Consider the following 14,363-nt stretch of genomic DNA (forward strand, 5'->3'; position numbering starts at 1 on the left):
ATTGCATTCTAGTTTTGGACCCCGCTTTAAATCATAAAATTATTATTGAGATTTTATATTTAAAAAATATTAATATTCTTAATTAATATTGTATAAGACTCATTCTTTTTTTCATGCTGTTTGATTTTCCCTTCTTAGCAGAGCATCTGGCTGATGCTCAGGAGTCATGTAAGGGTTGATGAATTTCCATGGACCGAATGTTCCAGGTCAGAACTGATGAGTTTAGACTGGACCAAGGTCTCTGTGTCAGAACTTGTGCATGTGTCATCCTGACAAAGTGATGCAACCCTTTAGACAGGTGTCTGAGAAGCTCTTCAGTTTGACCCGCTTTGTTTCCTGTCTCCGTCTCTTCCACTACTGGCCACAGCAGAGTATCACACACCAGGCCAGGTCTAGATCTAGGTCACAGAGGTGCTAGTAGCGAGTGTGTGTGTGTGTTTCGAGGGAGGGGGGTCTAATTGGGCTGGAACCAGATTGCTCATTAAGAGCCCATCCAAGCAAAAGTCCATTAGTGTGTTTTCAGTGATCCAACCATCTGTTTTTTACTTAGTTGTTCAACTCCATTCAGATTGTCCAAGAACATCCTTTGTCTGCTGGAGGTGTTGATGTGTACGTTTGGGCTTGCTGTGTCCGAAACGCTTCCAGTGTCCCAATTGGATCACCTTCGACTAATCCTGGCAGTCACATGATTAAAGCCAGATGCTGATTGGTTAGTCTTCGCAACTCAAAAGTCTGGCACAGCTCAGCGTGGACAGTTTGAGTAACAGAAGCCAACGGGCAAGAGAGTTCGAGATATCAGCGGGAAATTGCTGTTGGAAGGTTTTTTGGACTTTATGGAAACTGGAGATAAATCAAACAAGATGACAGAGTGACTGGGCAACGGGAACGCAGCGATGACCAAACCAAAGATATTGAGGATGCAACAGCTGAATGAATGTGAAGTGAGTTTGGAATTTTTTTTTGTTTGTTTGTTTGCTTTATTCATAGAAACCATATTGTGATCTTCAGGTCTGGTTTGCTCCCTTATTGTAATTGTATAAAGTTACAAGCTTTTGTGAATGGCTCTAGTTCATTAACCTCAAAGGCATGGCACTTAAATTTATTATTTTAATTTTCTGGATTGGCCCAAATGGTTCTTCATGAAGTAATACATTTGACTTAATCTGATTTAGTCAAAGTGAGATCACGGATTTATATGATATAATTACTTTAAAAAATACTCCTACTTCTTGCCTACAGACACAATAACAGCGCTAAATGTTATATGTCAATGACTAGTTGTGACTTCGCTCATAAAAGAAAACCATGTATTTCTTATACAAGTCAGGATTGCCACATTTGGCATCATACTACTACATCTGTCATGCCTCATTTATTCTGTCATTAATTAGTCATCTAATTGTTTTATGTGATTATACGTAACCATTAGTAATGTTTCTGACTAGGTGTTTGTGCCATTTATAGTCACATGGATGGTACACATTATAAGAATACATATTGTATTACAACACTGGAACACTCACGTATATATTGTATTATGCAAGGTGTGTGTTGCAAAACTTTGCACACCTGAAATCAAATGTCTAAATACATCTTTTGGTTTTTCTTTAGATCTTTAACTAACAAATAAAGCATAAGAAGGACATCTCCAACAAAGAACCAAAGCAACACAAACCAAAGGAGAATATACCAAACCGCTTATACAAGAAAATCCACGAGCAAAATAATAATAAGAAGAATCAACTGAAAAGGGAAAGAGAGAAAATGAAGTTGGAGGCATCTCTAGAGGACATGAGCGAGTGGAGGGAGGTAGACTTTGCCTTGAACTGCACCTACATCGTCCACGACCAGGCATTCGAACCCAACTTCAGCCTACCCAAGGCCATGACCTCCATTCCACGGAACCTTGCCTTCCACAGTACAGTACAGTCTGTAGCTTCCACGGTACAGTCTGCAGCTTTAGGCTTTGTACACTACATTCCCAATTCCCTTATTTCAACAGACTATTGATCAGTCATCGTTTAAGAGACACTTGTTGCCTAAAGCAGCTTGTGCAACACTGCTTTTACTTCATAGGGTTTTACATTTAGATGTATAAAAATAAAGTTCCATGAAAGGGGATTGTTCAATTCAAAGTATCAGATAACGTAAACATATCTTGACATCATTTTGCGCAGTATGGGGGCGCTGCGAGGTGTGGTTCAGTAGGTCAGTGTGACGATGACACAGTCATTGGTAGGTCAGGGATCAGGCAGGTAGAGGACCTATGAAGTAACAGCCTAATCACATTAACTCTTTCTCTACCTGACATTTACATACTCACTCTGCTTTCAACGAGCTCGCACATGGTGGAGAGCTTCTATTGACTATTTATTTGTTTTTGTTGGTGTCTTAGTGTAAGGTTATATTACATGGCTTTCTGTAATATTTGATTCTGATTAGTCAGTGAAGGGATTTTGCATCCTGGCATCCAGTTTTCTTATACTATACTTTTTATTAAATGTTCAAAACAATATATTTTTCAAAGTCTTATTTTTCGCAACCGGTTATTTTAACCAGTCATTATCGCAACAAACTCCTTCAGGATGATACCTGAACATCTTGAGTTTATTTTGTTGACTCACTTGTTTACTTTTAACTGTGGTGTATTTAGCCAACTTTGTAAATTTAGTATTAAAATAAGATAACTGCAGTGCTGTCAATGAAATTTAGCAAGATGCATTGTTAAAAATTCTCTATTTCTGTTTTTTGATCAGCGTTCTTTTCTCTATCTCTGTCTTGTTTAAACATATTTGACTGTGTCATTCTTCACCCCTTTGCTGTGGTTTCTTTTGCGTCTTCTTCATGCACTGTGGCGCCGTTCTGTTTGTCTTCTGCTTGATCCAATTGCCCTCCTTCACAGGTGAAAGTCAGTTCCTCTTTCTATTGCCCCTGCTCTTTTTAAGTTCACACTGAAGGTGTGAAATTGCGGTCATAAGCTCAGGGAGGATGCATATGCACACATACATATACACTGGTCTAAAAAAAATGTGCTAAGACAGAAAAATGTGTGAAAAATTTTCAGTTTGTGTTAAGACCTCAAGGTTGGCCTAGGTTCTGTTATCAAAGTCTGATTTTATTTCTTCAGTTAAACACTGAAGGAGTGATTTTGTATAATATATATATATATATATATATATTCCTTATTTATAAACCATTAATTACGACGTTTCCCCGAACAAACTCCTAATTTGCTGCTTATTAATAGTTAGTAAGGTAGATGTTAAGTTTAGGTATTGGGATGTAGGATTATGGATGTAGAATAGTCATGCAGAATATGTTATTTATAAGTATTAATAAATAGCCATTATGTTAGTAATACGCATTCTAATTATAACCAACTAGTTCATTGTAAGAATTGGTCCCTGTATTAAAGGGTTACCCTATATTTTTTATTCTCATTGACCGCATAATGGACTATTTGGTCTGCACTAAATTGTTTCTTTCTCGTCCCCTTTTCACATTCTTTTGTCTTTCGTTCATATTCTCGCCCTCATATTCTTTTCCCACGCTGACTCTCCTTTTTTAAGCATGGAGATAAAAACAAACATACAACAGCATATTTCCTGTCGCGATAGACTGAGACAACTAGAATCGCTGTCAGACACGTTAAAAAAAAACTTTTACTAACAGCAGATCTCTGTACTCGCACTAGTTGAAATTTACAAATACTTCGAGAGCCATTACACACTTCCCATTTCTGCGCAAACTTATTCCTCTTATCTCTGCTGATTCTGTAAAAAGCATTGCTCTTACGTTGTCAATGGTGTTAGCTATGGACAGGAAAACCCACATTCAGTGTGTCAGTTCCCGGAGGGCCTCTGTAGCCGACAACACATTTTTATTGGAAGGAAGAGATGAAAGACTTTAGGGATGTCAGAAAGCTAGTCTCATGGTGACTAGGCTGCTAGTCATACGCTATATGGTTTCTGTGATGCATACGCACACATTCCAAAGTTTCTGTATTTGTGAAAGTCTGACCCTTAGCTTGAGAAGTGTGCCTAACTAAGGGGGCACGTGGCAGATGGGGTGATCTGTGACAGGGTCAGGAAGGACACAAACGCGAAAACACACACACTTACAGAATATCAGCTAAAGGAAGTAGGTTAAGCTGGATTGATTAACTTTCGTTTGGACCGAAGATCCTCGGACAGCCTGGGGGGGGGTTGCGTGTGCGTTGGGGCAGTATGGTGCCGTTGGTCTTGTCAAAGGATGACACTCACCCCCCTGCTCCCTCCTATTATTCCCTAAACCTATTCTGAGCAGTTAATCACTAAAGACTTACCAATTAGTCACGCAACGCTAACGATGCACAATTCTACTGTCACCGCAGCTCTCGTCTCCAGCCAATAACTGTGCCTCCCAACCCATCCTTCCTCTTCATACTTTTTGGAATCCATAATTTCTTTCTATTGCCTCAAATCAGGTTTCAACCATCATAACATTGCTTTAAGTGGACTTTCAATCTAAAATTGTAGCATGTAAACTTATTGTAATAGTTCAAGAAGTGCAGGAGTGGCTTAATAGTATAAATGGGGCCACTGACCCCCACGCCACAGTGTGACCTATTTACAGGCCTAGTTTCTGGTTTCTACAGAGCATTGAGAGTGGACCACCTGCTCCACTTTGTCCTCTGTTTTCCCTCTGCTTTCCTTTTTTTGTCTTTTTAGGACCTCAGACATGATTGTTTGTCAATACCACACAACTTTTGCCAGCAGGGTCAAAGGGGTCAGGCGTTATTGAGGACAGCTGTATATTTCTAGGTCAGGGTCCAAGTAGAGCAGGGAAAGTATAAGTCTATTTACTTAACTTGTTAACCTGCGAGGTTAGTGTGCTGCCTTAGGTCACCTATGACGCTCACCAACCAAGCACACCTCATGCAATGCAGTTTCCTGTTCAAAATAGACAGATCAATAATCATTTATTTTAATTCCTCCCCTGACTAAGTGCCACTCTTGATACTTGCAGGTGACTGGCGTTTTCAGCAAAGAGTATATACCTCAAGGTACGCGATTCGGACCTCTTCAAGGAGTCATTTACACCAAAGAAAATGTGCCCCTTCAGACCAACAGGAAATATTTTTGGAGGGTAAGTGACCTCATTGTTGATCTAATTTTTCAGGGACACCAATTCTACTGAATGAAAATCTGCCAAACCGGTCATGACTGACTTTCCACAGAATTTTAGCAGAAAGGAGCCGGAAGCATATTCATTCATGCTTGAATGCATCCAAATACTATATGCATTGGCTTCTTCAACACGATTGTCTTTCTTTCAAATACTTGCATAAGTTCAGACGCAATTATGTACTCCGTGTAGTTATTTCTATTAGGCTTAGTTTGCTGAACACTCAGGAGCTTACTTGGAAAACACAGAGGAAGCTCTGAGAGATTTGATCCTGTTTGTAGATTCCTGCTTTGTTCTCATACAGTGGTTTACTCAGCAGAAGTTACCAAGTATAACTATTTCGAAACCTTTCATCAAAAACGCAAAGGATAGCGCAAGTCCCTGGTTTGTGGCCAGGTTTTAGAGAAGTCGGGATTCCTGCACAGACAGAGACAAAGTGGCAGATGCACTCACACACACAATCACTTTCTTTTCAGTTCTTACAGTTCTGTTTTAATATCAGCACTCAAGTGAACTTCAGTCCCTTTATCTCCCTGCCAAGTGCACTTGATATATATATATATATATATATGTATATGTGTGTGTTTGTGTTTACATGTGTGGCAGCGCGCATGTAAGGGCATACATGTACAAACGTCACTGTGGGTTTTCCTAGTCTGAGCTGTCCTTTCCTTTCTCCGTTTCCTGTAAATCCATACTGGCTTCCTGTTGCCATAAAGCAATGAAATGACGCAGCATGTCACGTGACCAAAGGCAGGTGGACGGATGTAAAAATGAAGGCTGTTCGTGTGGGTGAAAGTGTGTTTGTGTTTATGAGTCTTCAAGGGTGTAACTGGTAAAAGGAGTGATAGGGAGATAGGGGAGCTAGCATGCCCTGGCACGTCTCAGCAGTGAATTCCCCTACATACAAATGAGAATGAAAGTGGGAGGAGAAAGGGGCGGAGAAGGTGTGACTAGCAGCATGTGTATATCGTTTTGACACCCAGAGCTTTATAAAGAGCTTGACATCATTGACACACAAAGTTAGTTACACATCTTCTGCGGGACAAGCCACACACACACACACACTTTCACAGGTTAGAAGGCACAGAGGAGTTTATATAAACAGCTGTTTGAAGAGCGTTCTGTTCATGGCAGAGGTGAATAATCATTTGTAACAACTTTTTTTTTTCTTTTTACACAAATTTACAGATTTTCAATGAAATTAATGTAAATAACAATTTTAACTGAATTAATTTTTTTAATTTTTAAAAGATTACAATTTTTAAAGTTGTAATGTTTAATTGGTAATCTATTTTCTGCAGACTAGCAAGAAGCATTAACGCAGTTTCCTTTCTCTCCATCCAGATCTACAGTGGTGGCCACCTACACCACTTCATTGATGGCTACGATGTCCACCGCAGCAACTGGATGCGGTACGTCAACCCAGCACGATCGCTGGCCGAACAGAACCTGGTGGCCTGTCAAAACGGCCAGGATATCTTCTTCTACACCATCCGGCCCGTGGAGCCCAATCAGGAGCTGTTGGTGTGGTACAGCCCGGAGTTCTCCCAGAGACTGTGCGGCCAGCAAGAGCAACCAGACAGCCTAAAACCAAGTGAGTCATGAACTCCAGAATTATCCCACATTATTTGGCACTGGGGAGGGAATGTAGATTGTTTTTTTTTTTTTTTTTACTTTTCCTATTCATTTTATATCTTTATTGCTTTCTCCCTGGCTTTCTTCAAACTATGGAATTATTAGTCATCTCAGCTACCTTTGTACTGTATTTTGCCCCTCCTGCGCACTCTCAACCAAGACGGTGTTTATTCTGTGCCGGTCTTTATCTTTTCCTCTATTTCTGAATCAGGTGACTTTTTAATGCATTTAATCTAAGAGATCAGTAAATAATGGACACCCTTGGTTCTTCTGTGTGCATTAGTTGTTGATATACAGCATATAAAGGGAGGATGTTGTTGATGTTTTTTTTTTTTTTTTGTGGCAGCAGCTTATGTAGGTTTGACAATTATGATATTGTGCCACCAAAAGCAGCATTCATCACACAGTTAAAGTGGTACCAGGCTTTTATTCGGTGATAAGTCTGTTCTAAAAAACATATGAGTTTGATCTAATATATAAAGTAACACACACACACACACACACACATTCTTTAAATGTCATTTGAAATGAAACTGTACAGTCTGTGAGCGTGTGTATATTTATGACAAAATGATGGACCATCTGGATTTTCTGTCTAAGGAGATGTCATGCGATACCACCTATGTCACATTAATTCAATCTCACACCGACACTATTTCCTGTCTTATTCACTCCTCAGAATATATGTATGTCTGTGTTCATTTTGTGTGTGCTGTTGTTAAGGACCATTACCTGAGTCATGTTGACACGTACACTCCTCTCACCAGTGATGCTTTCACTGAATAATTACAGTACACCTGATTATTAAATATCCCTCTTTAGAAAGTCAGGCACTGCGAAGCACATTAACCTTTTTAGAGCCACTTTTTTCATTTTGTATCATTCAGTCTGCTAGTTCTACTTCCTGTGTGAGATTTAAAGAAATCTGTATTTTCAGTTTTAGAAAGCGTGATATTACATCATTACAATTTTTTATGGACTTTGGCATAAATATTGATTATTTCTTAGAATATGTATGCTGATATTTAGTCTAGCTTAAAACATAGTAAATGCCTGTTTTTTCTGTTCATCTATATTCCTCCGTCTAGAATTTGGAAACGTATTAATGTTTGTAAGTTGCATTATGTTTTGTGCTGTTGTGCTCTTAAGACTTTCAAATATCCATTTTCACTTTCCTCACAGTAGTTAGGAAATGCCTAGACGATGCCTGTAAATGTTGCTCCAGATTGGTTTACATCAGGTTTGAGGAACCAAGCTTTGACCACAAGGGTTATGTGTTTTTGTAATCTACCCACTGCTGTGTGACACAGCTGAGTCTTGTACCACTCTCCATGATTTAGCAGGTTTTGTCACCACAAAGTTTACTGAAAGAAGCTAGCTGTTGTGGCTTTCTTTTTACAATCTCTAGAGTGAAAGGGCAGTAATAATTTGACCTTATCTCGATTCCCTGTATAACAGTAAGTAACAGTTAGTGCTGAAGCGGTCTCGTAGGATTTTTCCCATGGTTGAGGACATCTGCTGTTATGGTGAGTCAGAGTAGTTTCTGAGTAAGAAGTGTCGCCATCACACGAGGCTCCTTTCTTCCGATACATACATATGCCCCTCCACCTCACAAACATACACACACCCACGCTGCGAACACCCACACGGTTGTAATCTAGGTGCTGCGTGAAAGCAGTACTATCTCTTTGTCAAACAGAAACCAGTCAGATACCTTCTGCCTGTCAGCTTTAAACTGAAAGAGCTGCCATTTACCATAAGTGAGCGTTTGAGGAGGAAGGTTATGAGTAGGTGTATGACATACAGGCATACAGACATGACCAACGTTGCTCTGCGAAGACTCTGACCTGCTCAGTAAATTTCAGAGATAGATTTGTTGAACAAGTCTCAAACAAGACTTCACACACAAGTTTCATACTTGGGTTCTCACCTTTGCTGTCTGTGAGTGTTCACAGTTCACCTTGCACTGTGTGACCTTCGCTCTCTCTCTTTCTCCAGAGTACATACCTGATATCGAGTATCAGAAGCAGCCCCTACCTCAGTACACTTACTACCCTAAACAGCCCCCAAGCCCACACAAACTCCACAGTGAGGGACAGGAAGATGAGGTGGACGAAAAGATCGACGTAGAGGTTATTGAGAGGGACACGCCACCTGACACACCAAATGAACAGGTTGTGGATTTCAGCAAGAAGATCCACGAAACTGCTTCACCAGAGCCTGTCCATTCTCCACATCCCAACCAGAAAGAGATGAACATAAGCATTCACCCATATCCCACCCTGTCCCCACCACAAGACCTTCCGCTCCACTTACATGGTCTCTATGGTCATCGAGAAGGTCTTATCTCATACCCTTCATTGCCCTCACCTAGACCCCTGCAAGCTCCATGTCCCTTATTACCACCATACAGCCCTCATTATTCACGCCTGTTCTTGCCTCCATACTCCCCTCCCTTGTTGCCCTCGAAAGGGGGCCTCCGGTACAACGGATTCCTGGGTAGTGATGGCTTGCCCTACCCTTCCATACCCCAACCAGGTCTGTTACCAGTCACACTGCCCTATCCTACCCCACTTCATGGAGGTCTGAAGGAAAGAATCCCAAATACTCCACCCCGAGGAGCCCCTGCAACACCCGAACTCTCCCCTCAGCCAAAGCAATCCCCTCAGCAAACGTTCCAGAAGCCTCTCTTTGAATGCGAAGAGGCCATCAACCTAAGCCTGGCTACACCCAAGAGCATGTCACCTTCATCCTCGTCCTCTCCACCGGCACCTGGGTACAAGTCTCTCCCGTACCCGCTCAAGAAGCAGAACGGCAAAATCAAGTATGAATGCAACGTCTGTCTCAAGACATTCGGACAGCTGTCCAACCTCAAAGTGAGTAGACTGTTCTGAGTCTTGTTTTTGAAAGATATGGAATCATCTGAGTAAGACTAAAAACTGTACGTTAATTTTAAAGGTGCACTTGAGGGTCCACAGTGGAGAGAGGCCATTCCAGTGCAACTTGTGCAAAAAGAGTTTCACCCAACTCGCCCACCTACAGAAACATCACTTGGTCCACACAGGAGAGAAACCACATGAGTGCCAGGTGAGTGTGTATGCTATGAAAGAAACTCAAGATAAAGGGCATCAGATGACAGTTATACTCTTTTAACATGCGATGACGCACACACAACATTGCTTATCTCTGACAGAACCTTTACTTTGTCACTCCTGTTTCCTTTAAGAGAAACGCTTTGTTGTACTATAACTAGAAAGGGTGTGACAGTGGCATCAGCCTGTGCAACTCATTCATCTTGACCACTGAAAATAAATAGTCCTTTAGTGAAAAACACGTCTGGCTCGCTGTCTGCATACCAAAGCAACAACGAGGCAATTATGTAAGGCAGCAGAGACGCTGTCTTCCGTTCTTGTTCTCTGCTGCCTCTTGTTTGCTTTTGAATTACAGGATCTTTTAATGTTCTCTTTTAATGTCTACAGGTGTGCCACAAACGCTTCAGCAGCACCAGCAACTTGAAGACCCACCTACGACTGCACTCCGGGGAGAAGCCGTATCAGTGTAAGCTGTGTGGTGTGAAGTTCACCCAGTACATTCACCTCAAACTTCACCGTCGTCTGCACAGCTCTCGTGACCGGCCCCACTCCTGCCAAGCCTGCACTAGGGGTTTCATCCATCGCTTCTCACTGAATCTCCATCAGCGTTCCGGCTTCTGCCCCGCCGCCCGTCCTGAAATCCCAGAGCTGAGGCGTGCAGCAGAGCTGGTAGAGCGCTTTGACGCCAGTCAGGAGGCCGAGGCTCTACCTGAGAGTGCTGGAGAGGCTCAGGTGGACGCTGCCTTGGAAAAATGGTTGGCTAAAAGTTTGGAGAGCGGCGAGGGGAAGGAGGACATTGGATTCCTCAAGGCTGTTGCTGCAGTACCTCATGGGGTAACCGCCATGGGTCATCACCAAGAGAGAGCCAGCGTGGTACACTTCAGCCACCGGCCCTCTATAAAGACTGAAGAGGAGTAGATGAGGGAGAATACAGCTTATTCAGGTCTTCCAGAAACCCAAAATTTTGCTATCTATGCACAGAGCATTCCCTAGTTGACACCAAAAATCATCTCTTCCCTGGTAGTTTGAGAGATAAATTAGAGAGAAGATAAACCAAGCCAATGAAAGCCACACCAAACAAATAGTGTTTCCAAAGACTTGAAGATTGTTTCAAGTGATTGCACTTCTATCCTCTGACCTGTTATAGAATGAAGATGTGATTATAATGTCCTCATACTTCATCTGGTTTTCAAAACGATGTGAAAGTCTATTTGTGTGAGTTTGTCTTAACTTATTGAGTTTTTTTTCTTATTTGAGCACTGTATCAAATATTTGTTTGTGTACTTCTGTGTTTTTGTGTGTTTTTAAAAAAAAAAAAAAAAAAAAAAATACTGGGATTCTCAGGAATAATGTGTTAATCCCACTATGGACACTATGTGACAATCCCAAAAGGACTGGGTTTTCCCGTCCATTCCATTCATTGTGGGTGCGAATGTGTACAGTATGTGTGTACGATTTTACCTGGTGTTAAAAAATTCTGGATGTGATCTTCATGAAGAGATAAAAATGTACTGTCAGTATCTTTTCAAGGGATGATTCACTGTAGCTTCTAAGTATAATATAGCAGAAGACAAACCCTTTTGACATTGGAAAGAAAACATGCCTCGCTTTTAATTTCATATTTTAAATAAGATAAATATTCTGTGTTTTCTTAGTTTTTATTCTTACTTGGTTGTGTCTACCAATGTTTACTGTTGTCTCTAATCCAAACAAGTATTGTTAGCACTATGAAAATGATCAAATCGATGTAGCTGGAACTGATTTTGCCAATCATCAAGATTGCGATACTTTTTTATAGACTACAGAACTACAGACACAACAGTACCTCATACTAAAAAGTTAAATTGTTAGGTTCATATTTTATGCTGTTTTAATTTATTTGATGTCAGCACTGGAAAAAGCAGGAACTAGATCCAAGTGCAGGATATTTGATTGTTAGCTACAAGCAGGGTTTAGAAACAAGACTGTTCCATTACTTAGTGACTTTTTGTACAGTTCTTTTGTTATCCTAGTTTATTTTTGACTCAGTCCAAAAGATGTTGATACTTTATATGTGAGAACCTATTTTTGACAAACTTTTATAATGTAGCACATTAAACATTACTTGTCTAAGACCACGCTCTTTCTGTTTTATGGCGTTAATGACCTTACTATGTCAACAGAATCAAGTTTTTCACACACACACACACACACACACAATCATACAACACCCATCAGGCTTATTCGTTTGAAAATCCCACACGAAAGTTGATCTCTGTGGTCGTATTTCTAGAAAGTAGAGGAACTGAAATTGTTGTTCATCAGCTAGGACTGATCAAAAATGCCCACCATCACATGCAACGCTGTTTTTCATTTTGACATGAAAAAACAAAAATAATAAAACCACCTTTAACCTTTACTCTTACTTTGAAATGGAATTTACAGTAAAAACAGTTTTGGTTTCAAACGAATCCCTCTTAGCTATTATATAATAAAAGATAACTCTTGTTTTTATTACTGGAGAAACTTTGACATCAGTTCAAGTTAAATGTGGACTTTCTGAAACATTTAAATGATGGTTTGCACCGCTCAAATCAAAACATAGCAAATTTTTTTGAACTAGCCTAAAAAATACAGATGTGTTCAGAAGAGCTTGCAATTATATAACTATGTAAAAGTAACACTGTTCTTCTATTTGTGAAACTGGAGGTTAATATGAAGCAAAGCACTGATTTGAGTAACATATCTGGCAGTTTACATCACGCTCAGTCACCATTCCCGCGCAATGCTGACCTGTACTTTTACCAAACCGCTCTTCTAGTCTCTATAAACAGGTAAAACTGTGGTATGATCAACATAAATGTCAGGAACGGAAGACAAAGCAGTTACAGTAAGTAATGCCTCATGGCTTCTCTGTCGTCTCTGAGTACTACACTTATCTGTTTCCTTTTGTCACAGCCTCCCCTCTTCTCCCCTCAAGGGCGCACACATGAAGGGAGAGCCCCACGCCACACACACCTCAGACCAGAACAAACACACCTCAACAGTGTATGTGTGAGAGAACGACAGACAGCAAGAGAGAGGAAGACTACATCTGTCATTGACAGCATGTCAAACCACCACTTTGAATGCATATTAGGAGAAGTTGCAAGAGGCCCTTTTATGGCAGAAAGGAGAAAGAAACAGAGAGAAGCATGTGAAAACACCACAGAGAAAGAAAGAGTGGAACTTGACTTGCTGTAAATGACATGAGGTGTGTGTGTGTGTGTGTGTGTGTGTGTGACATGTTCAGAGCACTTGCATTGCCTTCCTGCACAGACTTAAAACTTCATGCATTCAGTAATTACTAGTAAGTCATTCTCTGAAACCCAGAAGCTTAGTTCCTATCAACAGTGTCCAGCGCAGCACTGGGGCAAAAGTAGTTTAAATGCATAAAACTTAGTGTTATCTCAAAAACATATATAACTATGATGGCATGCAACATTTATTTTAATTTTAAATCACAAAAAAAAAAAAAATAATAAAGTAAACATTATTAAACATGTCACACTATTTTAGTCTTTCTACTTAAATTTCATGTGTACTTCAAAGTATTACTTTTAAATCCTATTTTTTTTTTCTAAAGAAAGATTCCAGGTACATCATGAAACCTATAAATCAATCCGTTTTTCATGTGATTAGTGTTAAGGTGGCTTTAAACCTACACCAAATAAAATATTTTGGTAGTTATTTGGTAATGGAATGTGATGTATGATCTAATTCTGCAGTATCCCCTCAGGTAATGCAGCGTTGCTCACATGTGGAAAGATATTCAAATGTAATTTTGCCACACCTGTATCAATTGGGCGAAACATCATTTTAAAAAGCGCAGCAAAGATAACTGGTTTCACCAACAAGCCTTTAAGGAAATAGTTCAAATAAAAATTAATATTGTGTTAAAAAAAATTGTTTGATGTTTCATGATCATTATGCTCTATTAATGTAATTTACTACCCTCTTACAAAAAATCTTGAGTGTAATTTGAATACTATTGAAATGACAACATTCCTGGGCTATTGGCCAGACTGGCTGCTTTCCATGTGACTTCTTTCTTTTCTTATCCATAAATCACTTTGAAGTGCTGTCATTATGTATATCTACAAGAGAATTGAAAGTACAACCGGCACAATCTTTTCCAGTGAACCTGGAGGAAAAGCAACATTCAGTAGTTATCACACAGGACCAAGGCGACACATAGCCTGTCTCTGTCAGATCTTACATGCCTGGGTGCCTTTTTAGAGCAATACAATGGAATTTTGAATTACATTTCTTAACATTTTACATGAAGTTCAATTTGTTAATGTAAATAGTAGTAAATGCATTGGCTACAATGACAACAATAAGCTATACTGTAAAAGCATTTATTAATGTAGGTTAATGTTACTCATATGTTTTTTAAACATTTCAGGCTGCATAATTAACATGTTAAGAAAATTTTATGTTTTTTGT

The 14,363-nt window shown here is 39.9% G+C and overlaps 1 protein-coding gene and 1 long non-coding RNA gene across 3 annotated transcripts in view; both read left to right on the plus strand.

Moving 5' to 3' along the window:
* The window catches only part of LOC306847517, a 779,007-nt gene that overhangs the window by 653,774 nt on the left and 110,870 nt on the right, over window positions 1-14,363 (plus strand). The gene's annotated exons all lie outside the window — the stretch shown is intronic.
* Window positions 750-12,012, plus strand: LOC306847235 (PR domain zinc finger protein 1-like). 2 transcript variants are annotated; one of them, XM_079381071.1, is made up of 7 exons: window positions 750-941; window positions 1,612-1,944; window positions 5,008-5,127; window positions 6,514-6,763; window positions 8,803-9,680; window positions 9,763-9,891; window positions 10,284-12,012. In XM_079381071.1, exons 2-7 carry the CDS (start codon window positions 1,765-1,767, stop codon window positions 10,812-10,814), a joined length of 2,088 nt encoding a protein of 695 aa, XP_079237197.1. In that variant the 5' UTR covers window positions 750-941; window positions 1,612-1,764; the 3' UTR covers window positions 10,815-12,012. The 2 variants fall into 2 exon arrangements, with proteins under 2 accessions (XP_079237197.1, XP_079237198.1); XM_079381072.1 differs by lacking the exons at window positions 750-941; window positions 1,612-1,944; window positions 5,008-5,127 and adding an exon at window positions 6,165-6,305.

The sequence above is a fragment of the Barbus barbus genome (genome assembly GCF_936440315.1).
Source record: "Barbus barbus genome assembly, chromosome: 27".
Lineage (NCBI taxonomy): Eukaryota > Metazoa > Chordata > Actinopteri > Cypriniformes > Cyprinidae > Barbus > Barbus barbus.